The sequence below is a fragment of the Mirounga leonina genome, unplaced genomic scaffold (genome assembly GCF_011800145.1).
Source record: "Mirounga leonina isolate KUSES-001 unplaced genomic scaffold, KU_Mleo_1.0 Mir_93, whole genome shotgun sequence".
NCBI classification, from domain to species: domain Eukaryota; kingdom Metazoa; phylum Chordata; class Mammalia; order Carnivora; family Phocidae; genus Mirounga; species Mirounga leonina.
The window spans coordinates 2,486,565-2,513,802 of record NW_023270854.1 but is presented as its reverse complement, the minus strand read 5'-3'; the positions used below and the strand labels follow the sequence as shown (position 1 = coordinate 2,513,802).

The 27,238-nt window shown below is 41.2% G+C and overlaps 1 protein-coding gene across 6 annotated transcripts in view; it reads left to right on the top strand.

Annotated features, from left to right (window-relative positions):
- The window catches only part of ZNF236 (zinc finger protein 236), a 91,302-nt gene that overhangs the window by 18,083 nt on the left and 45,981 nt on the right, over positions 1–27,238 (top strand). For all 6 annotated transcript variants that reach the window (XR_004677648.1, XM_034996088.1, XM_034996089.1 and 3 more), the window contains 4 exons: positions 252–455; positions 1,549–1,777; positions 14,546–14,818; positions 16,038–16,241. Coding sequence is in view for 5 of the 6 variants with exons in the window: in XM_034996088.1 (XP_034851979.1) it covers positions 252–455; positions 1,549–1,777; positions 14,546–14,818; positions 16,038–16,241 (910 nt within the window). In the remaining variant the exon portion in view is untranslated. The remainder of the gene's footprint in view (positions 1–251; positions 456–1,548; positions 1,778–14,545; positions 14,819–16,037; positions 16,242–27,238) is intronic.

Here is a 27,238-nt window from a genome sequence, read left to right as displayed (position 1 = left end):
AGCTGATCACTCAGGAAATCTTTGGAACGTGTAGTGGGACCATTCGTTAAGTATGTTCCTTTAAGAGCCCATATTGTGCCTAATGTAAAAATCAGTGAGGCGTTTTATTTAAAATTTGTGTTTGGGATATTGTTAGATTTTAATGCTCCTAAGGATGATGTGCCTATTCCTTTCCTTTTTTTTTTCTTTTAAATTGAAGTACAAATTAACGTACTTCTTACATTTTCAATGACAATGCTGCTGCGTTTCAGGCCACGCTGTTTCAGACGTTACCTCTCCAGCCGACGGAAGTCCATGTCACGTCTGCGTCGAGCCAGCAGAATTCCCAGGCCGTGACCGACGTCATCCAGCAGCTGCTGGAGCTCTCAGAGCCGGGGCCGGCGGAGTCCAGCCAGCCCCCACAGCCTGGCCAGCAGCTCAGCATCACCGTGGGCATCAACCAGGACATTTTGCAGGTGAGGCGCACCTTCTTGCTCTCATCTGTGCTTGTCCGAGACCGGGTACCGTTACTGAAAAATAAATAGGCAGGGCTTGTCCAAATAAAGGAATCATAATTAAATATTCATCCTAATTGAAAACATTCTGTTGGAACAAAATATGCTTATGGGCAGTGCAGAATTCTAAATGATTAATCTATAATTTTTTTTTAAATGTTTTATTTATTTATTCATGAGAGTCAGAGAGAGAGAGAGAGAGAGGCAGAGGCAGAGGGAGAAGCAGGCTCCCCACCTAGCAGGGAGCCCGATGCGGGACTCGATCCAGGACCCTGGGATCATGACCTGAGCCGAAGGCAGACGCCTAACCATCTGAGCCACCCAGGCGCCCCCGATTAATCTATAAATTTAAAAAAAGGTTTAAAACTTAATTTTCTCTCTAAGTGATTCACTTGAGAATAGGCCTTTCAGAACTTTCTTATATCTCCTGTAACTATTGGAGAAAGTGAAGCCACCTCTCTTAGCAGCGTTTGAATGGGCCACACCCCTGTGGGAGAGGAGGAGAAGAAAATGGGGCAGAGCACGCTTTTCTGATTTTTCTACGCCAGTCCAGCTTTAGCCTCAGATCTTTCATTTACAAACAGATCTGGCCTGCCTTCTCCTCCTGATTTAGTGACCAGGTGTAAAAACTAACCTGTCACCTACCTGTACCTTTGGGGTGACCAGTTGGTGTAAAGAATCTCGGGGTGCATGACAGCTGAGGTCTTAAGGGTGAACCCACTGTAACTTAACACAGTGATTCCCAGATTGTTTAGAGATAACCAGAGAGGTCTCAGGTAGAATTTCTGAACGTCAAATTAATTAATTCCAAGTCCTTTTAATTTACCATACTGTATTTTGGGTGGAGGTGAGCTGTCAGTTTTCAGAAGGGACATTTCAACTTCAAAGAGTTAGAAGTCTAGCTTGTAAATGATGGTTGGCAGTGCAGATTTTTATAGCTAGTAGGGCAGAATTAGGGTTCTGTGGGCAAAGCCTTATTGCATCTCTGTAATTGATTTTGGCAGGCAGATTTGGGCCTCCCACCTCCTAACCTGTTAGTTCTGTTCTGTCTCAGCAAGCCTTAGAAAACAGTGGGCTGTCTTCAATTCCAGCTGCAGCACACGCTCACGACACCAGCCATGCCAGGACGCCCTCGGTGCAGGTTCAGAATCCGGATGCTCCTCACGCTTCGAGTGAGCAGACCCACTCCACAGAGGCAGAGCAGGAAAAAGATCAAGAAAGCCCAGAGAAGTTGGATAAAAAAGAAAAAAAAATTATAAAGAAGAAATCACCATTTCTACCTGGTAATTTTAATATGCTTTAAGGTTTACACGTTTTGGAGGGCATATTGCTTATTTTTTCTTTTGAGGGCGAGATGTTTGTTGAATGTTCTAATAGTATCAACCTATTTGATATTTAAAAACCTCGACCATCGTACACTTTGGGCTGCCTTTCTCCCTATGGTCGGTGTCTCCTGACAGTCCCCCGGGCTCATCCCTGGGTCGTTCTGGCCATTTTTGTCCCTTCCTTCGCCACTGCACTGCCGTCTCCTGACGTAAGGGGGGCTGGGCTCCCACGGTGTCCGAACAGGCATGCATCTCAAGGACCATCCTTCCCACAGGCTTTCTGTGCCAGAGCATCTTCCTTCTCCCCTTGTCTCCCCCCGTCTTGGAGAGCTCCTGTGGTCATAGAACAAGGGCAGCACCTGGAGGAGACTCTGGGCCCTGCCCTTCCTCTTCTCGGTGCTCGCTGCACTTGGAATGTTTCTGACCCTACAGTCCCTCGTGTGCACCGTTTATGGCCCACTACATTCTCTTCGTCTCTGAATACCCCATGGGCCTCTTGCACGGGGCCAGGCACCACTACATCTTTCCCGAATGAAATCAGTTTCTGTGTTTTGGGCAAGAGCGTTTCTCTAGAAATGTTTTCTTAGGGACTGACTATTCTGCTTCTCCCAGGTGTCCTGGGGAGCGAATGCTTTCTTGCTGCAAAGCATGGAATGATGACCATTCTCATCTCTGTGAACACTTCTTCTGAGCATGTCTCTTCCCAGTGTCAACATGTGGTTGTGAGATGCTTGTTTCTGCCCACAGAACATGGCAGTTCTACTCCCGTTTTCCCCTTGATCTCCCCCCTCATCCCCGAGTGAAACACGGGATGATGGAATCAAAGCAGTTTATCATCTGGGGATTCCTGGTGTCCAGAGAGGAAAGAAGGGGAAAAGCATCCTTTCCACATGTTTTTATTCACGATATGAAGCCTTCTAGGGTTAGGGTTAGGGTTAGGGGCTAGGGATTAGGGGATAGGGTTAGGGTTAGGGGTTAGGTTAGGGTTAGGCACGCTCCATCCTGGTCCGCTGCACTTTGTCTTGTGCCCTGAGCATAGATGGTGGTTTCAGAACGCGGTTACCGTTAACGTACCCATGATTTTAATATGGAATATTCTGATTTTAGAGTTTGCAGAGGTTATGTCAGTTTATTTTTGAAATGCCTGAAGAAATTAAATACATGCACAGACTACTGAGCAAGTTTATGCAATTCTAGTGAATTTTAGATCAAATGTGATCCTCAGTACAAGTTGAGAGCCAGCATTTTTTTTTTCTTAGTCGTCCCTCGCTTGTCATGATAGAATTACTGGGGATGCGTTTCTGTAGTAAGATATTTCTTCTGATTAAAGCTTTTCAGGGAGCAGGACACGTTTAATGTAGTGACGGTTTCTGGAACTAGCTGTGCAAGGGGAGTTGAGGACCGTTTGGCGCCCTGAGGAGACTGTGAACATAAGCTCTTCTTAGCAGCTTTGAATTCACCTTGATTTCATGCCCCAAGTTGCACACACTCTCCCATTTAAGCTGTCACTATTCGGCTTCCTTAGTTTAGTGAGAAGGTTTTAGTCGAATTTGTTTTGTTATTTTAAGAGATATTTTGTGTATTGATTCAAAATTTAACAAATGCTTTTATATTTATCGTATAGCTTGTGACATATAAATCATTATTAAAACTTCACGAAGTTTGAAATTTATTGCGGTAAAATATTGGCTCTCTAGAAATCACAAGGAAAAGTGTTTTGGAAAGCTGGTGACTTACTCCTTAAAGGATGACAATGGCATACCTATTCTGTGTGGAACTCTTTCTTAAGGCCACAGAGATTTTACCTTTTTAGGCCAGAGTATGACTGGGAAAACGTAGCCCAAACTTGACTCCTGTTCTGTGCAGTGATAGGCCGGCATCCTCGTGGCCTGCTGCCCTGCATGGGCTCCAGGGTGCCGTCCATGGGCTCTGGGTCATCGGCCTTGGAAGCGGTGTTGATTACCCCTTGAGTGTTGGCTCTAGGTCTCTGTACCAGCTCTCCTCCTGCTTTCTTATCTGCTGCTGGTGACCTGTAAGTGCCTGGGGCTCTGATAAATCATGACCTTAATCGCTGCAAGAGAATTAAGTATAAAGTCATTCTTGGTAAGGACCTTTGCAACCCTTGTACTTTTTCTAAAAATGAAGTGCAGGAACAGGTTTGGACTTTTATACCTACTTTGAATAATTCAAGAGACTGATATTTTCTTTCCATTTTTGCTTTTCTTTCTCTTTGGAGGGTCTATATTGTGAATAAAGGTTTCTGTATTCATAGTTCAGGTAAATTACTTGTTAGTTTGTATTATTTCATGCTTTTATATAATACAGTATAGAAAACTTTAAAAAGACACATATTCATTTGGGCATCATTGGATTAAGTTTGAAAATTCCATAATTTATCTCATTTGTGTACAATTCTTTGATAGAATTTATGAGGTTTTCTTTTGAATTGTCATTAATAATTAAATATAAATATTATTTTTACTTAAGGCCTTTAATTTTTTTTAGTGGTAGTCTGGTTTGGAGCTGAGTATGCATTAGTAGTAAATATAACACACTGTGTATGAAGTATTAGGAAGGACAGCTAGCTCCAAGGTGTTTATGGTGCGGCACAGGGTCAGTGCGTGGGCAACGCACAGCAGAGACAAGGGTGAGAGGCCACAGAGGCGTATTGTGAGTTAAAGATGTGCCTTGAGTTTGAGATAGGAGAAGTCGGTGGGCCACAGTGAGAAAGCAAGAGCTTCCCTGAGTTGGAGGGACAAGAACCAAGTACTCATGGGAATGGAGGGAAGCACATGAGTGCTGAGTGAGAGTCCCATGAGGCAGGAGAGCATTCTGATCCAAGGATCATTGTAACAATTTCATTTTGTGTGTTTTTCTATATTAACAATTATTTAAGAAATTCCTAGCATTAAATTCCGTTGATATATAACTAACATTTTATGCAAATCGAATGTTTAGATAAGGGTATATTTGGTTGTAGTCACGCACATAGAAAACACCACCCAAGGTTACAAGACACAACTGAAGGATCCCCTGTAACACCTCTGAGACTTCAGGAGGGGCCTGAAAGGTCATTTACTGTCTCCACACAGATCCTGTCTTTTTCTTACTGATTTGTTGAAGTTCTGTATATAGTCTAGATCTTATTTCTTTGTCATTTATGTGTTTCAAATACCTTTTCCAGAAATAGCTTCTCTTTTCACTCTCGTTAAGATGTCTTTTGATGAATAGATGAATAGAAATTTTTACTTTTAATGCAGTTGTCTTGATGGTATAGCTGTTTTGTATGAAAATCTTTCTAAAGGTCAGAAGGATTTTATCTTCTTAGACCAGAGCATGTTCTTCATGACTTAGCCTTTTCTTGATGATTTAGAATCATCATTATGAATTTCATTATTGTTCCGTGCTGTGGTTGCCTTTCTGTTCTATTTCTTCAGTCTTTCTATTTATAGTTTGTGTGTTCTGTGTTTCATGTAAGAAATTTCTCCTTACCTACATTGAATTCTCCTGCATTTGTTTTGTTTTAACTAAGTGATAGGACTTGAACTCACGACCCTGAGATCAAGACTTGAGCTGAGATCAAGAGTCGGACGCTTAACCGACTGAGCCAATCAGGCGCCCCTGAATTCTCCCATGTGTTCTAACAAAAGTATTAGAACTTTGCCTTTCACATTTAATTCATTAATTTATTTGGACTTTATTTTTACATCTAAGAGGTGGGATTGAAATCTTATTTATTCCTGTGTGGTAACTAGTTGTCTGGCACCATGTATTGGAAAATCTGTCTCTTCTCTGATATGTGATACCAGGTTTGTTAGAGATCTGGTTTCCGTCTCTGTGTTTGTCTAAGCTCTGGGTTTTCAGTTGTGCCCCACTCTTCTGTTTGTCTATGGGGAGATCGATATGCTGTCTCCATTATTTAATATAGCTCTTAAAATCTGTAGGGTGGGTCTTTATTTTTCATTCTCTTTTGTATTATCTTGGTCTTTGGTTTGACAAAATTGGTATCTTTAAAATACAGTGTTTTTTATGTCCCTGAACGTATTTCTCTTCCTCTTGGTGTCTTTTTTACATAAAGCTCTTGCAAGTCTTCTCAGATTTATTCTTTCACCTTATCCTTTTGTCATTGTAAACTATTTTTATGTTGCAGTTTTTGTTATAGGTATATAGAAAGATAATTGGCTTTTGTATATTGATTATGAATCCAGCAACCAATTAACTTCTGTTGTTAATTGTAGCACTTTGTCGGGAGATTGTGTTGGGTTTTCCATGCAGATAGTATATTGTGTATAAATAATGGCAGTTTTCCTCTTCTTGGTACATTGGCTTGGGCTGACGCCACAGTGTTGTGTAGAGGTATGGAGAGTGGTCCACTTCCATCTTCACTTTGAACGGGGGATGGTTTTAATGTTTCATAGTTGAATTTGGCTTTTTACTCTTGGCTTTTCATGGAACCTCTCAGATTTGGGAGGCTGCCTTCCATTGTTGGTTTACCAAGGAGGCTTTTTGTTTTCTTCCTTATGTTGAATATTATCAAATGCCTTTCCTTTCTCTTTTGTTATGATCATATGTTTTTCTATTTTAATCTCTGAGGTGGTAAATCACAGTAATTGATTGGAAGCAAACCATGTCTTCCATCTGGGCCTCCAAGTTACTCTAGTTTCTCTCTCTTTCCCTTCCCTCTCCCTCTTCTTTTCCTGTATTTTTTCTTTATGACACATTTTTGAATTTGCTTGGCCAATATTCTTTTTTTCAATTTCACTTAATAAAATACACTTTTTTATTAAAAAATGGATAACACCAGTACTTACTTTTAAATCAGTTAAATTTTAAAACCATTCTGTTTTATAGAATGTATACTGGCGTTAAGACAGTTTAAAGAAATGCTATCTAGAAAACATTACTTTTGGTTATTGTATTCCCCTCATACTTCTACAGCATTTTTATATGCAACAATTTGAGTTGACATGTAAGCAATTTCTCCTGTCACTTATCTATATTTGGGGAGAATCAAGCCCATTTTATAAAAAGTCATCATGCATATCCTGCAGGAAGCTCAAAGCAGGGTTAAAAAGATCTGTGAATGGCACAGAAAAATTCCTTCTTTATAAATGATTAACTGAGCTCCCTGGCGGGAATAGGGAGAACAGCCGTGACAGAGGGACACCTTTGAGTCATTTTAAAGACCTTTAGTGTCAGGCTTCTGGAGTGCTTTCCAAAACTTCTGAATTATTACTGGAGCTACCTGGGAGGGTAGGTGTTCTTTCTGAAGACCCAACACTTTGGGCTCCCTTCCAGGGTCACTGCACCTGCAGGTGAAGCCTGCACTGCATGCGTCTATCAGGTCACAGGCGCGTTCTGAAGTTGTGGGAACCACGCAGGGGTGCTGTATGTAGGAACAAAATCAGTGGACCCCACTGGTCCGTCTTTGCCTCCCTGGAGCTGTACCAGCTTTGAGCGGGTGATAGAGTGCATCCTCTGTGCAGTAGGGTCTGGATATCGGACTGTTCCTTGGTAACGTCTTCTGCGCCTTGCTTGCTCTGACTTCAGCTTGTTCCACCAACTATTTGCGGGAAGGCGAAGGAACTCCTCTCTGAAGCAGCAGGTTGGCTGTTTGTCCACAGAGCAGCACGCCGGAATTGCATGAATCGGGGGCAGGGCCATATGTAGTGTCAACAAGGAGTCCTGCGCCTTACCTTTGCCCGCAGTCGGGTTGGTAAAGGGCACGAACTGCTGGAAGTCTTGTGCTTCAGTTTTGAAGTGAGTGCTCTGGGGTGGATGGGATGAACAGGCAAGGAATCATGGGATGGAGGAAAGTGGGAGCCCCCTTCTGAGAGTGTCCCTTTGTGAGGGACAGTGAGAGCTGGTAAGAGTGTCTGCGAGCAGGCCAGACAAACTTTGGAACCGACACACTGTTTCTCATTCTGTTGCAAAAAGCTTTGTGGGTTCCCACCCGCACACCAGTAGCTTGCCTTCTTTCTGCTGGACATGCTTGCCTTTCTTCATCTTGCGCCAATTCAGGTTTTCTGAGAAGATTTTAAGCTTCTCCACGAGCGGCAGTTAGGGGATCCCTCACCGAATGCTTGCTTTCTTTCTGCTGGGTGTTTACTGTTAAGAACCAGCATTCCAGCTATCGCCTAAGTACGTAACTGATCATGGCTGCTTTCTGAGGACTGGTCACCATTATCAGGTGGTGAAAGCTCTGATGGATCTCATATTCTATTTAGAATGTTCTCAGTGAAAAGGCTCCTAGACAAATCTAGAAAGCAGGGAAGCGGTTCTGCTCCTTGCTTTTGCACCAGAAGGCCCCAGATGCCCGTGACCCAGGGCAGCCATCGGGACATGAAGGACATGTTGGTTCAACAGCGAGAACTTCTCCTATCGAGCAACAGTTTCGGAGAACTTGGATCTCCGCCGAGAAGAACGAACGTGGGCGTTACTCGAGTTCCTGTCCTATCTCAGAGCAGTGGCTTTTGAAATGCCGTCTGAGAAGGGAGTGCCGTGAGATGCTGGAAGAGCTTCTGGAAACCTGTAGAGAGCCGTATCGCCACCTGCACTTGCCTAAAGCGTGTACCCCCCCCCCCCGCCCCGCCCCTGTGCTCAGCCTCCGACTGAGGCTCAGCCGCAGAAGCCAGCGTAACACTGGGGAGACTGGAGCGTGCCCAGCGGTGACGTCAGCTGTCTTGTAGTCTCTACAAATGTGGCTTCAGCTTCACCCTCGTTTCCAAACTCAGTTCATCAGAAGTCAGTTTTTCGTAACAGCTGGCACGATGGCCTCTGTTAGCTTTTGCTGCTCCCAGAGCACTGTAGGCAGTTTCAAAATGCGAAGTGGTCCTGAAAACCCATGATGTTTGGGGAGATGCCCTCACCGTCATGAGTTGGGAGCCTCGACCTGACACCGGCGCCCCTTGTGGCGGTGCCTGCAGTCGTCCCTCCCCGTTCTTCGTTTCGTCCAGCCAGCTACCAGCGCTACCCCACTCCATTTCCGGCTTAGAGGATCTGGCCAGGAAGTCAACAGCATGCTCCCGACCAGTGCTGATAAACGCAGGCGACTGTGGGACTTGACACCACAGTTCCACTAGGCTCATTTGTCAACAGAGTGTCTCGCTTTGTGTATGATTTCAAGTGAGTGGTCGCACGGCTCCTTCCTGTACAGGATCTGGTGGCCTGTGGCCCGTAAACCCCCTCACTGGCCGTGCAAGGGCCACCCACTTGAAGGCGCGGACGTGTGACTGCCGAGTGCGCACACGGATGGGTTTGTAAGATGCGGCCGCTCGACTCCTCCACTTTGGAGTGCACGGTTCCCGCAGCGAGCTCTCGTTCCAGTATTCCTGCAGCCTCCTCTGCTCTGTGCATCACACCGTGACCCACCAGCTGAGTCCGTGGCCTTGAGGATTCAGAGGCGCAGACCTCCTCCTCAGGGTTTCTGTCCACTGCTGACAGAATGCCAACAACAGCCACCACACCCGGACTTGGGCCATGTAGTGAAATATTCTGTGACAAGGAGTAAGGGAAGACTTGGGCTGCTTTACTTCATTCGAAGGTCTCTCTCTTTGGAGATCCAGCGTCTGAACCTGAATCCCAGGATATGAGCGTCTCCTTCATTAGTTGCTGTTGAACAGGAGTTAGGTCTGAGTATTTATATTTAACTTGATGTTTTGCTGCGTGAAAGCAGGACAACGTTCTATGACTGTCGCTGTCTGTCCCCTGGGCTGGAGCTTCTGCACGCACCTGTGGCGTCTGGGGAAATCTTTAGTTGCTGGGAATCAGCCAGGACACTGTGTCTGGTGTCTGAGCCAGCACTTGGATGTGGCCCCAGAGCCTTTCTGTCCGTCCCTACTGCTGAACTTAGAGTTCTCTGAGCACAGTGGGTGCCCTCTGGTCCCACCAAACAGTCCACAGGTGTCTTCCTGTCACTCAGTCCTGCCTCCCACCTGCAGGGCTGGGTCCCTGTCCCTTTGTCACCCTCATTCTCCACCACGGCCACAGCTGACGCTGAAGACGGAGCTGGCTGTCTCCCCAGTAGCTGCTCTTGTGTGGAGTCTGACTGAAGAATGAGGAGGACATGTCTCGGATACATTTGTTTTCCTCCTGCCGCAAATCTCTCATGGGGCGAAGGTTTTCCAGCATCTTACCCTGTCCGCCTCAAGCTCTAACTCTTGCTCGTCCCCACCTGACATCTCACACTCTGGCCACTGCGAACTTTACATTTCCGGAACTTCATACCTGGCTCTTGCTTCTTCTTTGCCTGGTAAAAGTACCTCAGTCCAGGCCCTGCTGTCTTTCCAATGCAGACTTCTGTTTTTTGGTTAAGGTTTTATTTATTTATTTAGTAATTTCTTCACCTAATGTGGGGCTCAAACTCACATCCCTGAGATCAAGAGTCGCATGCTCTTCCAACTGAGCCATCCAGGCGCCCCTCGAATGCAGGCGTTCTTGAGTGTTCTTACCCTATGGGATGAACCCACACGGTGTCGGCCCACGTACACGAATGTGGGTCCCTGTCTCAGCACGTGTGTGGCTCTGTCTGCATACCTGAGTCCCTTCAAGGCAGGAGTATGCCTGTATTGGTACCTGGGGCACCGTAAATGCTCTCCTTGAAGTAGAGCTGGAGGACAGATGTTTCTGAGAAAATTATACTCAGAGTCTAGAATTACAGACTTCAGTATGTGCCTTGACTTTTCCATTAACTGGCACCTGACCTTGGGCAAGTTAGCTAACCTTTAAAATGTCAGCTTTAGGGGAGCCTGGCTGGCTCAGACAGTGGAACCTGCGACTCTTGATCTTGGGATTATGAGCTCGAGACCCATGTTGGGTGTAGAGATGACTTAAAAATAAAATATTTTAACAAAGTAAAATGTCAGCTTTGTCATCTTTGAAGTGGGGCAGTGACAGAATAAATGGGAGAGAATTGAATGAGAAAATCCATGCAAGCCGTGTAGAATAGTGCCTGATACATGGTAACCGACTGCTTGAAGGAATACATATATTTTAAAATTATTTTTTAAAATAGGTGAAACTGGCTCATGTCACATAATTCAAAAGATCTAAAACCGTGTATGGTGAACAATCCCCTGTTCATCCTTGTCCTCCACGTACCCCTCCCCAGGGCCTGGGCAGCTACTGGGCTCTCTGTGTTTTTTAAATGAGCAAGGGCATGTTATTATATATTATGTATCTACTGGTTTTTAGCAGGATGGGAGGCATACTGTATATGTATATATTTTTTGCAGTTTACTTTTTTGCTACCTGGTATCTTTTATGAAATGTCTAGGGATTGTTCACTTATATGGATAAGTAGTTATTTAGGTTATTTGCAGTCTTTTGCTAATACAAACAATAATAAATTTATATAAAATCCCTTTGACTCTAAATACTTTAGTGTGTATTTCCTAAGGCCAAGCTATACCATCTTAGACGATCATAGGACAGTTACCAACATCAGGGTGTTAAAATTGATCCAGTCCACAGATCTTATTCAGATTTCATTATTTGTATCACTAATGTGCTTGATAAAAAGGAAAAAAAAAATCATGCGTACTTAAAAAATTGTGGTAAATATTGCTGATTTTCCTCCTGTGCAGTTGTGTCCATTTATGTTCCCAACAACACTGTGTGGAGTGCCTGTTTGCTCATAGCCTTTTGAACAGGTTGTTATCCAAATCTAGGGATCCCTTGTACTCATCGATAGGTTAAAAATGGTTTCTTATTGTAGTTTTAATTTCATTTCTCTTAAAAGAAGTCAAAGGTTGAGCAGCTTTTCATGTTAAAGAGCCACCTGCATTATTCTTTTTGGCTGACTGTTGACTTTTATTTGCTGTAATATATTAAAGATGACAGTATTTTGAGAGCGTATATTCTCTTCTAATTTGTCTTTTTGAGTTAAAAGGGAGAAATGTTTTGTATTTCCATAGCCAAATTTGTCAATGCGCCACGATTTTGGACTTGTATAATACTTAGACTTTGATACTGACGTTATGGGAAGTAACCTCTTTTATCTAGCACTTTCCTACTTTCGTATTTTAAACTAAATCTTTGACTCAGTTTTATTTTTTGTTTGCAGACAGACACCCCTCTGTCCAAACACCATGCCACCATACCATTCTTTATACCCACAGCTCTATATGGGTCTTGTCTGGACTGTGTTCTGGGCATGAATCTTTTTATTCATGTGTTCTGGTAGCTCTGTGGTATGCCTTTGTAACTAGCAGGCCTAGTCCTCCCCAGTTACACTGTTTTCAAAGGGTATTTTTGACGATTGTCACATACTTACTTTTTCATGTGTACTTTAGAATTGTCTGCTAAAGTTCCAGAGCCCTAGTTTTTAGACAAATCCTATTGGTATTTGTAAATAAGTGATTTAACCAGTGAGAATTGATGTCTTTATAACTTTTAGTCTTTGTACCAAGAATAGGTTGTGTATTTCCATTTATTCAGATCTTTTCTTTATATTTTTTTTCATATTTTAATAGTAGTTCAAAACTTTCTTCTGGATTTTGTTAGATATGAATGATGCTGATTTCCGGGTATTAAAATGTGGGCCTATTTCTTAGTTTTAGGTTTTTAAAGGCATATAATCGGGCACCTGGGTGGCTCAGATGGTTAAGCATCTGCCTTCAGCTCAGGTCATGATCCCAGAGTCCTGGGATCGAGTCCTGCATCAGGCTCCCTGCTCCTTGGGAGCCTGCTTCTCCCTCTGCCTCTCTCTCTCTCTCTCTCTCTCTCTCTGTCTGTCATGAATAAATAAATAAAATCTTTAAAAAAAAAATAAAGGCATATAATCATATCATTTGTAAATAATGATTTTACCTTTTCCTTATAGTTTATACTGTATATTTCTGTATCTTATCCAATTTCATTGGCTTGTATCATTAGAATACAATAAATTCAATGCAGCAATAGTGGACTTTTTCCTGATTGTAATGGGACTGATTTTATTACTTTCCTATTAAGTCAGATGTTGTATGAGATATGTTTATTCAGCTCCTCCTGTTTTTAGACAGTTTTTTAAAAGTTAAGACTAGATGTTAAATTTTAGTAATTGCCTTTTCATCTTGAAGATGATTCTCATATATGTTCTTCTTTTTAAATATATTAATATGTTGGAAGAAAAAGGCAGTTGCTTAGCACCAGGGAAATTTGCCGTGTAGGAATGCAGATGTGGGTTTCCAAATCTTTCAATTTGTCAAAGGGTCGAATATCTGGATGTATTTTTTTTTCTAATAGTGCGTGGGCCAAACAAAACATACGGGGGCCACATTTGGAGACATCTGCAGGGCTGCTAGTCTAATTTCTGTTCCAGTCCATTCCCAAAAATAATTAGAGCCTGGTGACAGTTTTATGTTATGTCATCGTGGGTAATTAAAGATAAAGTTTTCATTTTTGCCCAGAAAAATCCTGATGGGGTGGGGATTTCCCAAGTTTAGCTAATAGGTACTATAGTTCCCCCACCTTTTTATACCTTGCTTTTCTGATTTGTCATAAGACCATTAGATAATTATTACACTTTTATGACTTAATTTTTATCTGTTGGTATTAAACGGTCTTAAATTTCAGACTTCTGTAATATGAACAATATCACCATAAAATAAATGTCTCTCTCTCCTTTTTAAAGCCACTTCCCTTATTTCCTACTTTTTTCCCTGTGGTTTGTCCTGGTTTCCATTGTGTGACTGTTTTCAAAAAATGCTCTTTTTTATTCTTTTACCTAACCTCATTTCCTATGTTAATTAGTCTTGAAAAGAGCATTGTATTCAGGAAAGTATTTTCTTTCCTTATAGATTCACTTAACATAAGGAAAATTCCTTGCATTTACTAATAATAGAGAAGCAAATAAAAGATTTTCCCCCAATAAAGCTATGTCTGTACAGACACAGTTAAATAAACAGTTAATATTTTTTGATGAATTTCATTAACTTGGCCAAAATCTGTGTAATTTCAACTGGGTTCTTTACCTCATTGTAGATGTCTATTTAACTACAGATGAGTAAATCTAATAAAAAATTATGAAAGATAAAAGGTGATCCTGCTGAATTTTGTTTTTAAAATTTTTGTAATTTAGAAATCATTTATTATATTTCCATAAATTCGGCTTGTGATTTTTCTTCTGATAGGAATAGTTTTAAACCTGATTGAAAGTTGAATAATAATATTTAAAGTTACAAAAGAGTCTTTTATATTTGATCATGAACTAGTATATGTCATATGTACTATTTCTTTGTCGTAACTATTTGAGTGCCTTTTTACAGCATGAAAATTCACCATCTAATTATTTGCACGTGTATTACATTTTATTCATGACATCAGATAGATTCAAACAATGCTTATTCCAGCTTCTTTCCTTCTCTTAGTATTCTTTGAGTTAATTTTGGAGTCATTTGCTCACATTGCTTTTATTCACATTTACAGTGGACTGAGTTTGCGCCTCCCAACTGTTGCTTTATATTACCTGTCCACTTAGCGCTCTTACCTCTCACAGACTATGATCTGTGTTCTCATGGGACTGTCCAGATTTTCTGCAAGATTAAATCACAGTCTTCAATAATTTCAGTGATCATGGAAATGTCAACTTTTTTCATAATTGATCATCTATCTTCTGCTGTGGCAAAACGTATATAGCTTTTTATAGGTATGGTATATAGTTTTAATCTAGCCCTAGAAAGACATTCAAGTGCCTTCCTATTTGGTATCATAGCTGGGCTGTTGGTGTTTTTCATTTGGCTGCAGGTTCAATCCGCGAGGAGAATGGCGTCCGGTGGCATGTGTGTCCCTACTGCACGAAGGAGTTCCGGAAGCCTAGCGACCTGGTGCGCCACATCCGCATTCACACCCACGAGAAGCCCTTCAAGTGCCCGCAGTGTTTCCGGGCCTTCGCTGTGAAGAGCACCCTGACCGCTCACATCAAAACACACTCGGGCATTAAGGCCTTCAAGTGCCAGTACTGCATGAAGAGCTTCTCCACCTCGGGGAGCCTCAAAGTACACATCCGCTTGCACACAGGTGCCACGGGGGTCCTCTGGGGACACGGGGTCGCGTGGTCTGCGGACAGTAGCGGAACACTTCGAGGGCTCATGTTTCGTTCTCTTCTTAAGTACTTGTGATTACCGTCTAGAGGCGAGGCTCCGGGTGTGTGTATGCTGGTAGAGAGAGAGCCAATGGGACTTTGATTCTCAGGGAGCTGATGGCTTAATGAGGGAGGCAGTAAGCAGTCCCGCTTAGGGAAGAGCCGAGAGACGGTGCTCGAGGGCAGCCACGCTTGGCGGGAGAGGAGGCGGGCCTTTCTGTGCAAGAGACGCCTCAGGTGGGGCATTTGTGCTGAGGCTTGGGCAGCGAGGGAAAACCGAACACCTACTCTACCTTTCGGATATTTTGTAATCAGTATCAAGGCATGGAGATGTTCGTATTGAGGCAGTAATTTCATAATAGTTTTATTGAGAGATAATTCACAGATCATAAAATTTACTCTTCAAGTGAATTCAGAATTCACTTTATGCAGAAATTGTGCAACCCACCCAACTGTCTATTTTCAACATTTTTATCGCCCCTCCCTCCTGGAAGAAACCCCGTACCCATTTAGCAGTAACTTCCCCTACGAACCTGGGGTTCCTGGGCCGAGCTGACCATGTGGATGAGGGTTTGAAAACACGAAAATGAGTCAGATTTGTTATATGCCCTTCTTAGGACTCTCCAGTTTCATCTACCAATGCAGCTGTAAGTGAAGGAAATTGTTCAGAGGAAATTATCACTGTCCTTAGCAGCAGCAGCATTACTTACAACTAATAACAGCTACTGTTCACTGCTTGTTCGCTAAATGCTCAGAGCTGCTAAGGGCTATTTCGACCTGAGTGCGTTCGCTCCCGGCAACCAGCCTGGAGGCAGGCGCTGTTATTCCAGTTTGCAGACGATGCTTTGAGAGAGAGAGCAGTCTCACAAACTCTAGTATTCTTAAGGACTGAATGTTTAAATATTTTAAGGTTTAAATATTTTACACTGCAAAGTTAACAAATGTTCTTTTTTACTTAAAATGCTCTTATTGCATCTAAATATGCACTGTATGCCAACACGGGAAAAGAAGTCGAATTTATAATATCCCTGAAATTATAAGCATGAAATGATGAATATTCAAATCAGTATTAAAGTACTGGAATTTTATGTTGGCATTAGTTGTTGAGATGTATTTTCTTGAAATAATTCTACAGTGTCTTTTTATTTTTATTAGGGGTCAGACCTTTTGCTTGTCCTCACTGTGACAAAAAGTTTCGAACCTCAGGCCATAGGAAGACTCACATTGCTTCTCACTTTAAACACACGGAGTTAAGAAAGATGAGGCACCAGCGTAAACCTGCAAAGGTTCGAGTCGGCAAGGCCAACGTTCCAGTCCCCGATATTCCTTTGCAAGAGCCGATTCTCATAACTGACGTAGGTAAGATTCTCTTCCCCTTTGTACCATGCAAGGATTATATAAATATAACGGTCTACATAGTTTTAAGCATGGTGTTAATGAAGTTTTTGTTTGGCATTTTTGCTTTATGGCCTAGAATGTTCCACAATCAAAATGAAAATCCTAGTTCTGTCTGAACTACTGCTCAAATTGTGTTCTTGGTTAAGGAAAAAATGATGTATACAAGTGAAGGTATTAGTATGTAAGTTCTCATTGAAGAAAAATTTCTGCCTCAACAGAACTATCAAAGTGTTCGTTATGTGAAATACACAGTGCCTTTTGTTATTTTTATATTAAGATCTCTATGTAGTATGTAACAGATTATTGTATGGCTGCTTTAATCTTTGGACCAAAAAGAAAAATTGCCAGCTTTTAAGGTTTTTTTTTTAGGCTCAGTGTTATAATCAAGGTAAAGTACGATTTTGTTAAAAGAAAATACTGCTTATGAGGATCTTCAGAAAAATGTTTTTGTAAGTGCCAAACAAAATTAAAGAAACTTCATTAAGTTCTGTGCTAAAACTTTTATTTTTGTGCAGTTCCTGTATTTCATTATGTCTTAGGCAAGATAATCCAGTCTATGAACAAAATTAACATTAAAGTATAACTGAATAAGTTAAGGTTAAGTGGTATAAAGGGAGATATTTTAGGTTAATATAAATTATAATCTGCTAATAAGATGATCAACAATCATGAATCTTTATTTAGGAGCATTGCATAAAATATATAAACCAAGAACAATTAGAAGAAAAGAGAAATATTCAAATTGTAAAGTATAGTGAAAGATCCTCAATTCAATCAATTTAACTAAACAGTGAAACTAAAAGAGAATTTGAAGTACACATATAAAAAGGGTTATTTTATAGCTTTATAGAATCTTTTACTCTATAGTACATACTCTTTTAAATATACATGAGACAGAAAGTTGATCAAATCCTAGGATATAGAAGAACTTTAAATTTTCCCAAAGTAGACATTGTGCAGGACACAATCTTTGGTTATAGTTCAGTGAAAGCATAATAGAATACAGCTAAATGTGTTAGCTATAGTTCAAATAGCTAACACATTTGAAAATTTAGATGAAATGGACCTTTTCTAGAATAATGTACTTATCATAATTGACTATAGAAGAAGTGGAAAACTCCAAAACAGACAGCAAGTAGAAGGTCATCCTCCCCAAAGTATCATTCTCTGATGATTTTATGTCTAAGATCTACTAGGCTTCCAAGGAACTATGATTCTTAGTGGTATTAGTTGCTCAAAGCCAAGAAACTGATCAACGCTCCCATGGGAGGTTAGAATACTTTGATGTACTTGTCCACTTTCTGGTAGCTCATGAAGCAAAGCAACAGATGGTTTTTCTTAATGTGTATTTAATCTTTAGTATAATCTGTAGGTTCTCAATGGTTTGTGCTATACCTGAAATGCAGAAAAATCTCTGAGAGTCAGGACAAATTCAACATTTGTTTAGTGGCCCTAGAATTATCCTTCATGCTTGAGAGTTACCTTCAAATTACCAGTTTTTTCAGTTTGCCATTAATCAAATTAAACACCTGTGGGTTTCTTGACTTGAAGTTTGTAAGCCCTTAGTTGAGTTCAACTACAGTCCTACTGCTCCAGACATTTCCCGAGGTTAAAATGGGGTACACTTTACTTGCTGATTTCACAGATGCCTGTGAATCAAACCTTGGACCGAACTAGTGGAAGCGGAACTCTTCTTTGGTCCAGGCTGAATGAGACGCATGAGGGAAATGACTCGTAGGGTGGCTTCAGATTGTAAAATGTAAACTGTTGTAAATATTTTCATGCTTAACTTCATTATTATTTATAGTTGTGTCTGTCTCTTTCAGACTCTGAGCTCCTTGGGGTTCTGTAGAAGAGCATGACTTTAATAACCTTTGGGGGACAGGGCTTTTAGCATAGATTAGTTAAAAATATTTGACTTCATTGGGAGATGAGCTGGTCTAGTTCAGCCTAGTTACTTAAAACACAATATGTCATTTAGACTAAGACTGTCACTTAGGAAAGTATTAGAATGCATTAAAACGACTGTACCAAGTCATTTAGTCTGCATATTAAGGAAGCACTGTTGGCGGTATAGTACCATATGGTCATAAAAACTTTTAGAGCTGTATAGGAGCTTAAAAATAGTCATTCCAAAACCTCTCTGTATTCCTCGTTTGTACAGATGTAAAAACTAGGCCCTAGAAAGAGTTACAGTGTTGCTTTTAGGTTATACAACTAGTTTGTACTCGTGGTAGAACTAGAATCTGGATCTTCTGACTTCTAGACCAGAGTTGTGTTCAGTAAAATTCACTTTCTCTGCATACCCATTGCCATTGCATGCCCAGGCACAGAAGTGTGGAAGAGCACAATATGAATTTCAAGTAGTCATTGTATCTTGGTATCAAGCACCAGTAATTTTTACTGAACTTGAATATTGTGAAATTTATTGCATGTTAGGGACTGTATTTCACTAGACATGCTGTCTTATACTCTAAATGTTTTTTCTTCTAATTCAAGAGCTAAATTTTAAATACAGTTATGTGCAGACTGGGGAGGTATTGGGGTCAAAGTGATCATAATATTCAGAGGGAGTTCATTATTCCCATCATAAAAAGCTGAGAGAGTTCATTACCACCAGATCTTCTTACAAGAAATGCTAAAGGGATTTCTTTGAGTGGAAGTAAAAGAACAATAATTAACATCATAAAACATTAAAAAGTAGCATAAATCTCATTGGTAATGGTAAATATGCAATCATAGTTAGATTCTGCAATATGGTAATAGTGGTGCACTTTACTTACAACTCTTGTTTAAAACTTTAAAAAAAGAGAAGTTAGGAAAAATAACCATAACTACAATAATCTGTTGTTACATAGTATAAAAAAAAACATATAAATTGTAACAGCAATAACCTAAAATGTGAGAGGGAGGAGAAGTGTAAAATTTATGAATTCTATTGAAGTTATTATCTGTTTAAAATAGGGTGTTACAAGTTTAAGGTAGTCTATGTAAGCCTCATGGTGACCATAAGGGAAAATCCTATAGTAATTGCACAAAAGAGCATGATAAAGAAATTAAAACATACTGATACCAAAAGGCATCAAAGCGCAAAAAAGACAGCAGAATAAGAAACAAGGAACATTGGATCCAGAAAACAATTAACAAAATGGCATTAGGAAGTTCTTACTTATCAATAATTACTTTAAATGTAAATGGATTAAATCCTCAAATTAAAGGACATAGAATTTCTGAGTGGATAGCAAAACAAGACCCAGTGATATGCTGCCTACAAGAGGCTCATGTTAGCTTTGAAAAGATACACATAGTCTGAGAGTGAAGGGATAGAAAAAGACATTTCAAGCAGATAGTAACCAGAAAAGGCAGAGGTAGTTATACTTGCATCAGATAAAATAGACTTCCTTCCTCCCTCCTTCCTTCCTTCCTTCCTTCCTTCCTTCCTTCCTTCCTTCCTTCCTTCCTTCCTTCCTTCTTTCCTTCCTCCCTCCCTCCCTCCCTCCCTTCCTTTCTATTTTTAATTTTTTTAGACAAAATAGACTTTAAAGTAGAAATGATGAAAAAAAAAGACAAAGGAGGTTGTTATATAATGATAAAGGGGTCAATACATCAAGAAGATATAACAATTGTAAATATTTGTGCACCCAACATGGGAGTACCTAAATATATAAAGCAGAAACTAACAGCTAAAAGGAGAAGTAAACAGTAAAACAGTAATCATTGAGGACTCTAATACTCCACTCTCAACAATGAACAGATCATTCAGATGGAGAATCAATAAGGAAACAGCAGATTTGAATAACACTTATAAACCAAATGGACCTAACAGCCATATACAGAACATTCTAACTAACAGCAGCAGAATACATATTATTCTCAAGCACACATTAGACATTTTCTAGATTAGATCATATGTTAGGCCACAAAAAAAGTTTTAGCAAATTCGTAATAGTCAAAAATCTCCCAACATAGAAAAGCCCAGGACCAGATGCATTCACTAGTGAATTTTACCAAACATTAAAGAAGAATTAACATCAACCTTTCTCAAACTCTTCCAAAAAATTCAAGGAGGAAGGAACATTCCCAAACTCATTTTATAAGACCAGCATTATCATCATACCAAAACCAGAAAAGGACACTACTAGAAAAGAAAACTACAGACCAATATCCCTGATGAACATAAATGCAGAAATTCTTTATAAAATACTGCTAAACCAAATGCAGCAGCACATTAAAAGAATCATTCACCATGATTAGGTGGGATTTATCACAGGGATGGTAAGGATGGTTCAACATACGCAAATCAATCAATGTGGTATGTTACATTAACAGAATGAAAGAAAAAATTCTTGTGATCCTAATAGATGCAGAGAAAGCATCTGACAAAATTCGACATGCATTCATGATAAAAAATGTGAACAAATTAGGCAAAGAAGAAACATATCACAACATAATAAATGCCGCATATGGTAGGACTACCGCTAACAATATACTCGATGGTGGAAGGGTAAAGTCTTTTCCTCTAAGATCAAAACAAGACAAGGGTACCCATTCTCACCACTCCTGTTCAACATGGTGCTGGAAGTCCTAACTAGAGCATTAGCATCAAAAACAGTAAAATACTTAGGAATAAATTTAACCAAGGAGGTAAAAAATCTGTACCTGAAAACTAAAAGACACTGATGAAAGAAGTTGAAGAAGGGCGCCTGGGTGGCTCAGTTGGTTAAGCGACTGCCTTCGGCTCAGGTCATGATCCTGGAGTCCCGGGATCGAGTCCCTCATTGGGCTCCCTGCTCGGCGGGGAGTCTGCTTCTCCCTCTGACCCTCCCCCCTCTCATGCTCTCTCTATCTCATTCTCTCTCTCAAATAAATAAAATCTTTAAAGAAAAAAAAAAAGAAGTTGAAGAAGACACAAATCAATGGAAAAGTATCCCATGTTCATGGACTAGAAGAATTAACGATGTTAAAATGTCAATACTGTCAAAGCCACGTATGGATTCAGTGCAAACCTATCAATGGAACTCATACAACTCAATGGAACTCATACAACTCAAAAAGAAAAAAAAAAACCAAACCAATAAATAAATTAAAAAAAAATTAAAGAGTGGGTAAACTACCTGAATAGACTTTTCTCCAAAGAAGACCGTCAGTAGGCCGACAGGTACATGAGAAGATGCTCAACATCTCTGGCCAGTAGGGAATGCAAATTAGAACCAGAGTGAGATGTCATCTCCTAGCCATTGGAATGGCCATTATCAAAAAGACAAGAGATGACGGATGTTGACGTGCACTGTTGGTGGGGTTGTTAATAGGCATAACTGCAATGGAAAACAATATAGAGGATCCTCAAAAAATTAAAAATAGAACTACCATGTGATCCAGCAATTCCACTTGTGGGAATATATCCAAAGGAAATGAAAACGCTAACTCAGAAAGATAACCACACCCCTATGTTCACAGCAGAATTATTTACAGTAGCCAAGAGATGAAAACAACCTATCGATGAATGAACGGGTAAAGAAATTTTGGAATATTATTCATCCGTAAAAAATGAGGCAGTCCTACCATTTGCAGCAACATGGATGGACCTGGAAGGCATTTTGCTAAGTGCAACAAGTCAGGCAGGAAGACGATCATACTGTATGATCTCACTTCTATGTGCAATCTAGAAAGAAGAAAAACAGAAAGAAACTCATAGAACAATAGGTCAGATCTGTGGTTGCCATAGGGGAGGCAGAGGGGGAATTGGAGGGAGGCGGTCAAGAGGTACAAACTTCCAGTTGTAAGATAAATGAGCGCTAGGGATGGGATGTGCGCCATGGTGACTCAGCTGTGTGATGCACAGGAAAAGTTCTGAAGAGAGTAAATCCTGAGACGTTCCCATCACAAGGAGAATGTTTTCTATTTTTCTTCTTTCTTTTCCTTTAATTGTATCTTTACGAGAAGATGGGTGTTAGCTGAGTCTACTGTGGTAACCATGTCTGTAGACATAAATCAGACCATCCTGCTGTACGCCTTAAACTTCCACAGTGATGTGCGCCAATTATTTCTCAGTAAAACTGGGGGAAACGAGACATAAGGAAGAGATTCCGATCTGTAGTTGCTTCTCGATTTTCAAATCACAGATTGACATATATATATATATATATATATCATTAGAAATATATATATATCTTTAGAAATTACTGTTATTCCCTATATATCACTATCTCTGCGTGTGTGTGTGTGTGTGTATGTGTGTATCACTGTTTTTTCATTTTGTGTAGCATAGATATTTGAAATACTTTAATCTGAAAGTGAGCCAGGCTTTGGTTATCTATTATTTTAAACCTCAGGGCTGTAATGATTGATCTTCCAAGTTTATATTCATGTTTTAATTATATTGATATTAGAGCATTTATCTTGCTTTTTTTAAAAAATATTTTATTTATTTATTTTTTTTTATTTGATGAGAGAGAGACACAGCAAGTGAAGGAACACAAGCAGGGGGAGTGGGAGAGGGAGAAAGCTTCCCGCCCAGCAGGGAGCCTGATGCGGGGCTTGACCCCAGGACCCCGGGATCATGACCTGAGCCGAAGGCAGACACTTAATGACTGAGCTACTCAGGCGCCACTATCTTGCTTTTTTTTTTTTTTTTTAACACATTTGTCTAATCTTATATATTAAATTTATTTTATATGTTATGTTTGATACATAATGTGTGTTATGTTTGTCATCATTTTGTTTTTTTGTTGTATTTGCATTTTCTTACTATTTACAATATGAGAAAGCTCTTCTAAGACTTAAATATATTTTCCCCAAACACTAACAAGATAAAGCTTTCTCCTCTGTTATCATGGAAGGAATTTAGAAAGTTTTTAAAAAAATATTTTATGTATGTATGTATTTATTTATTTAGAGAGCAAGAGGGGAGGGGCAGAGTGGGAGAGAGAGAGAATCTCAAGCAGATTCCATGCTGAGTGTAGAGCCCGATGTGGGGCTTGATCTTAGGACCCTGAAATCATTGACCTGAGTCAAAACCAGGAGTTAGAATTAACCTACTGAGCCTCCCAGGTGCCCTGGAATTTTAGGAAGTTTTAAGGACATTTCCAGTTTGTTTTTGAGACACAAAATTCATCAAGTAGAATTTATTCATGCCTTTCTTTGAGATTAGTAGTTTCCTTAAAATAATATATGTATACATATATGGACTGATGATCTAGTAGAAATGACATATTATCACTAAGACCTTAGGACATTTATGTATGTTTAGTTCACCCTTCGTTTTTTTTCTTCAAAGATTGAGACCTTGTAATTAGCCTAACTGTGTAACAGAACTTTGTTAAATTACTAGAAGTGAAAAAGCATCTGAAAAATGAGGTCTGTTATTTTACTGCCTTAATAGCTCAAAGTAGGGGACCCCTGCCCCCCCTACCCACTTGTAAAGGGCTCTGAATCATTTAGGGATCTGTTTCTAAATACATATGCGTGGACACCATCCTAGAGCTTGTAATTCCTTGGCTAGGGGGAAATCACTAAGGTAAACAGTTGTGTAGACTAGATTGTTTACAGTTGCAACATTGTGTCACTGTACAGTTAGAAGCACTAGAAATATTCATCAAAACTCTGACGTGAACTGGATACGTTGGTCCAGTGGAATTCCTTGCAGACATCAGAAGGATGATGAGGATGATGTCCCATGTACTGACTTGGAAAGACAGTCAATATATATTTATGAAGTATAACCAGAACAGTGTGTATGCTTGATCCCACTTGTGTTTGTATAATAACAAACTCTTTTGTTAGAATACACACAACTGGTAATTATGATTATCTCTGAGTGCAGGTTCTTTTGTTTTTCTTTTTATGAGCTTCCTAATTATTTGAGAAGGGGCCAGAGCACTTGTAGGCTGCCCGAGAGTTGGAAACGGGGGTCCGGCTCATGGAGCTACAGGCAGGATTGGGAAGGAAGTGATGGCAGGTTGGGAGGCCCGAGCCAGGCCCGGGCGCAAGGCCAGGGCTCCTCAACTCAGAGCAGAAGCTGTCACTAGAAGTGAGAGTACCAGCTTCGAGGGACTCACTGTTGACCGTAGACTCACGGTTACGGAAAAGAAGGGAGGAACTAGACATTCTGTGAAGTGGTTTGTGATGGAGAACGTAGGTTCCAGAAGCCACAAGAGAAAGCGTTGGGAGCTTGGGTAGGTGGCTGGAGGGGGGCCCTGTGTAGAGTCGGCATGTCACAGCGTGGGCCTCCGAAGGGCTGGGAGCTGGGAGGCCCGCTGCAGACGGCCCGTGTGAAGGCCGTTGGCCAGATTCTGGCGACCGGCCGCTCAGCGAAGGCCGGGCGGGTGTCGTGGGCCGGCAGCGCGGGGTTGTCTAACGGCGTGAGGTGGGGCGCAGGCGACTGCTGGTGCTGAAACCGTGCAGGCCTGCCGGCTCCCGAGCCTTGTGTCCGCAGTGCAGGGTTCTAGGAGGGCGCTCGCCTACGGCTCTGCCTTCATAACTGATTGCAGGTCTGACTCGGTGCTGAGCTTCGGACAGCTTCTCCACACCCCTCCTTGTGAGGCTTATTCTTTTTTGGTAGATAAAATGGCAAAAGCAATAGTTTGTTTTCTTGTTTGTGAAGTGTCTTGCTTCCTCCCCCAGTAAAAGAGAGAGAAGACAACCACTGGAGGACTTTTACTTTTTCAAAATGACTGTGAATTCCGTTTATTTTACTTACCTCCAGAAATTTATGTAATTTGTATAACTAGTTGCTTAAAATTATTTCACTTTCTATATTTTTCTTTCTCATTGCTTCTTTATATATTATCTAATAAAGTACATAAAATTAATTGATCAAATTTGTATATTTGTACAGTTCGTTTTAGTTGTGGGGTGAACTTTAAAATTTTTTTATTGATGTTTTTCTTGGAAATCATTCATTCCAGGGGCACCTGGGTGACTCGGTTGAGCATCCGACCCTTGGTTTCAGCTCAGGTCATGATGTCAGGGTCCTGGGATCGAGCCCCGAGTCAGGCTCCACGCTCTGTGGAGTCTGCTTGAAATTCTCTCTCTCCTTCTGCCCCTCCCGCTCTCTAGCGTTCTCTCTCTCTCAAATAAATAAATACGTCTTTAAAAAAGAAAAAGAAACCATTCTATTAAGTTCAACAAGGAACAAGAAAATGGATTATTAGATACTATTTATTTGGAGTTTATCATTTGAATTAAGTGGTACTTTTATGCTAATAGTTATTGAGCCTATTTGCATAAAATCCCACATAATTGTGCCTGAGAGTTGCTGTTGCGTTTTCCCCCAGAGACTTCTGTGTGAGCATTTGAACGTCACAGCTTCCTAAGCTGAGTCGTGACCTGCAACGTCCCTCTTCTTGGTTGCCCTTTTGGAGAATATTCACATGAGCGTTCCGTACTCTTCACCTAATTTATTGGGTCGTATTCTGTCCTCCTTGGCAGGTGTCATGGGCCCAAAGCTGTGTCCCTGGGACGGGTCCCCTGCTCAAGCTACAGCCGGTGGAGTGTGGAAAAGAGTTGGGAGAAGGAACAGTGACAAGTGCTGGGTTTGCTCAGAAAAGAGCGAGAGCATAGGGGTCTAGAGGGGCGGGATGAAGGGTGGGCGGGTGGGTGGAGATGGTGAGCGAGCTGGTGTTGGAATGCCACGCTGAGCAGTCGTGGTAATTGAGAACTTGACAGGAAGCCATTGAAGGCATGTGTTCGCTCTGTCGAGACGGGAGAAGGTTGAGCAGAACACTGATTTGGAGGCTCGCTTCATCGTGGTGTCTCCATCAGATTCAGTATGTGGGTCCTGGGAAAGGCGACTCAAGCTGTTTGTTTTGAGCGGGAGCGGAGTCGCTAGGAAAAAGCCAGGGAGCACAGAACAGCGTTGGAGCTGCTGGAGAGAGAATGTCTCTGCATGGCCCTGATTCGGCTCACTGGTCCAAAACACTTGTGAAATGGGAAAAGTCTTGGCAGCTTTAGGGTTTGTGCTGGGTGGATTGAACACAGATCACAAGGGAGGGTTCTGAGTTCTCTTTGAAAGCTAAATGGTCTGATGCAAGTGTCAGGACTTAAGTCTGATGGAGGAGTGAGTGATGTGGCTTAGCTGAGCTACTGAGTTCTCTCCGGCTTTGTTATTCTTTCTCCATTATTTGAGATTCATGGCAGCGGAATAGAAATGGGGAAACAGGTTTACGAGGCATTGGAGAAGTCGGATCCCCAGCACTGGCCAATGACTCAACGAGACAGGGAAGGGACCTGTCAGAAATCCTGAAATACCTGGCCCCGTCTGACCGGGAAGAGGGGTGTTTGTCATGTACAAGGAGAGGTGGGAGAGGGAGGTAGGCCTTGGGGCAGAGAATCGAGCTGGAGTCTGGATGTCAGGGGAAGCTGGGGCTGCAGCGTCCTGAGAGGGGCCTGCCGAGAATCCTGGTGCAGTGAAGTGAGCAGGGAGGTTGGGGGCCGGGCCCGGATCCTGGCGGACAGCTGTGCTGTCCTGGGAGAAGGAGGAGTAGCCAGGGGCCTGGACAGTGGGGGTCTTTCTCTTCAGGTTCCAGGTGAATGCGAAGTGATTCACAAGGCTCAGGTGTATGTTTATCCTGAACTGCATATTTAACTCAGGAGCTTGATCAAGACATATTATTACATAGTCAACCTAAGGGGATTCCTCCTTTATTGAAAGTATGTCAAACCTGAAATACTTAAGTTAGCAGTTGTGCTATTGACAGATAACCCTTCAATAAAATTTCTATGAAAATGCTGACTTGCTTTTAGAACGGAAGATCATGTTAGAATCATTTGTGTTTTGAGTTTATTAAAGTACTTAGGGTGCAGTCTTTATACTGAATAAATAAGGTATTTAGTGTCCTGATTAACCTACATTTTGGATATAGTTTATTTAGATTCCATGCCAACAAATGTAGGAATCCATTTAAAATTGGCTCTAGACCCAAAGAAAGTAGCTGCGATGTACAGATAGTCCCTGTGTT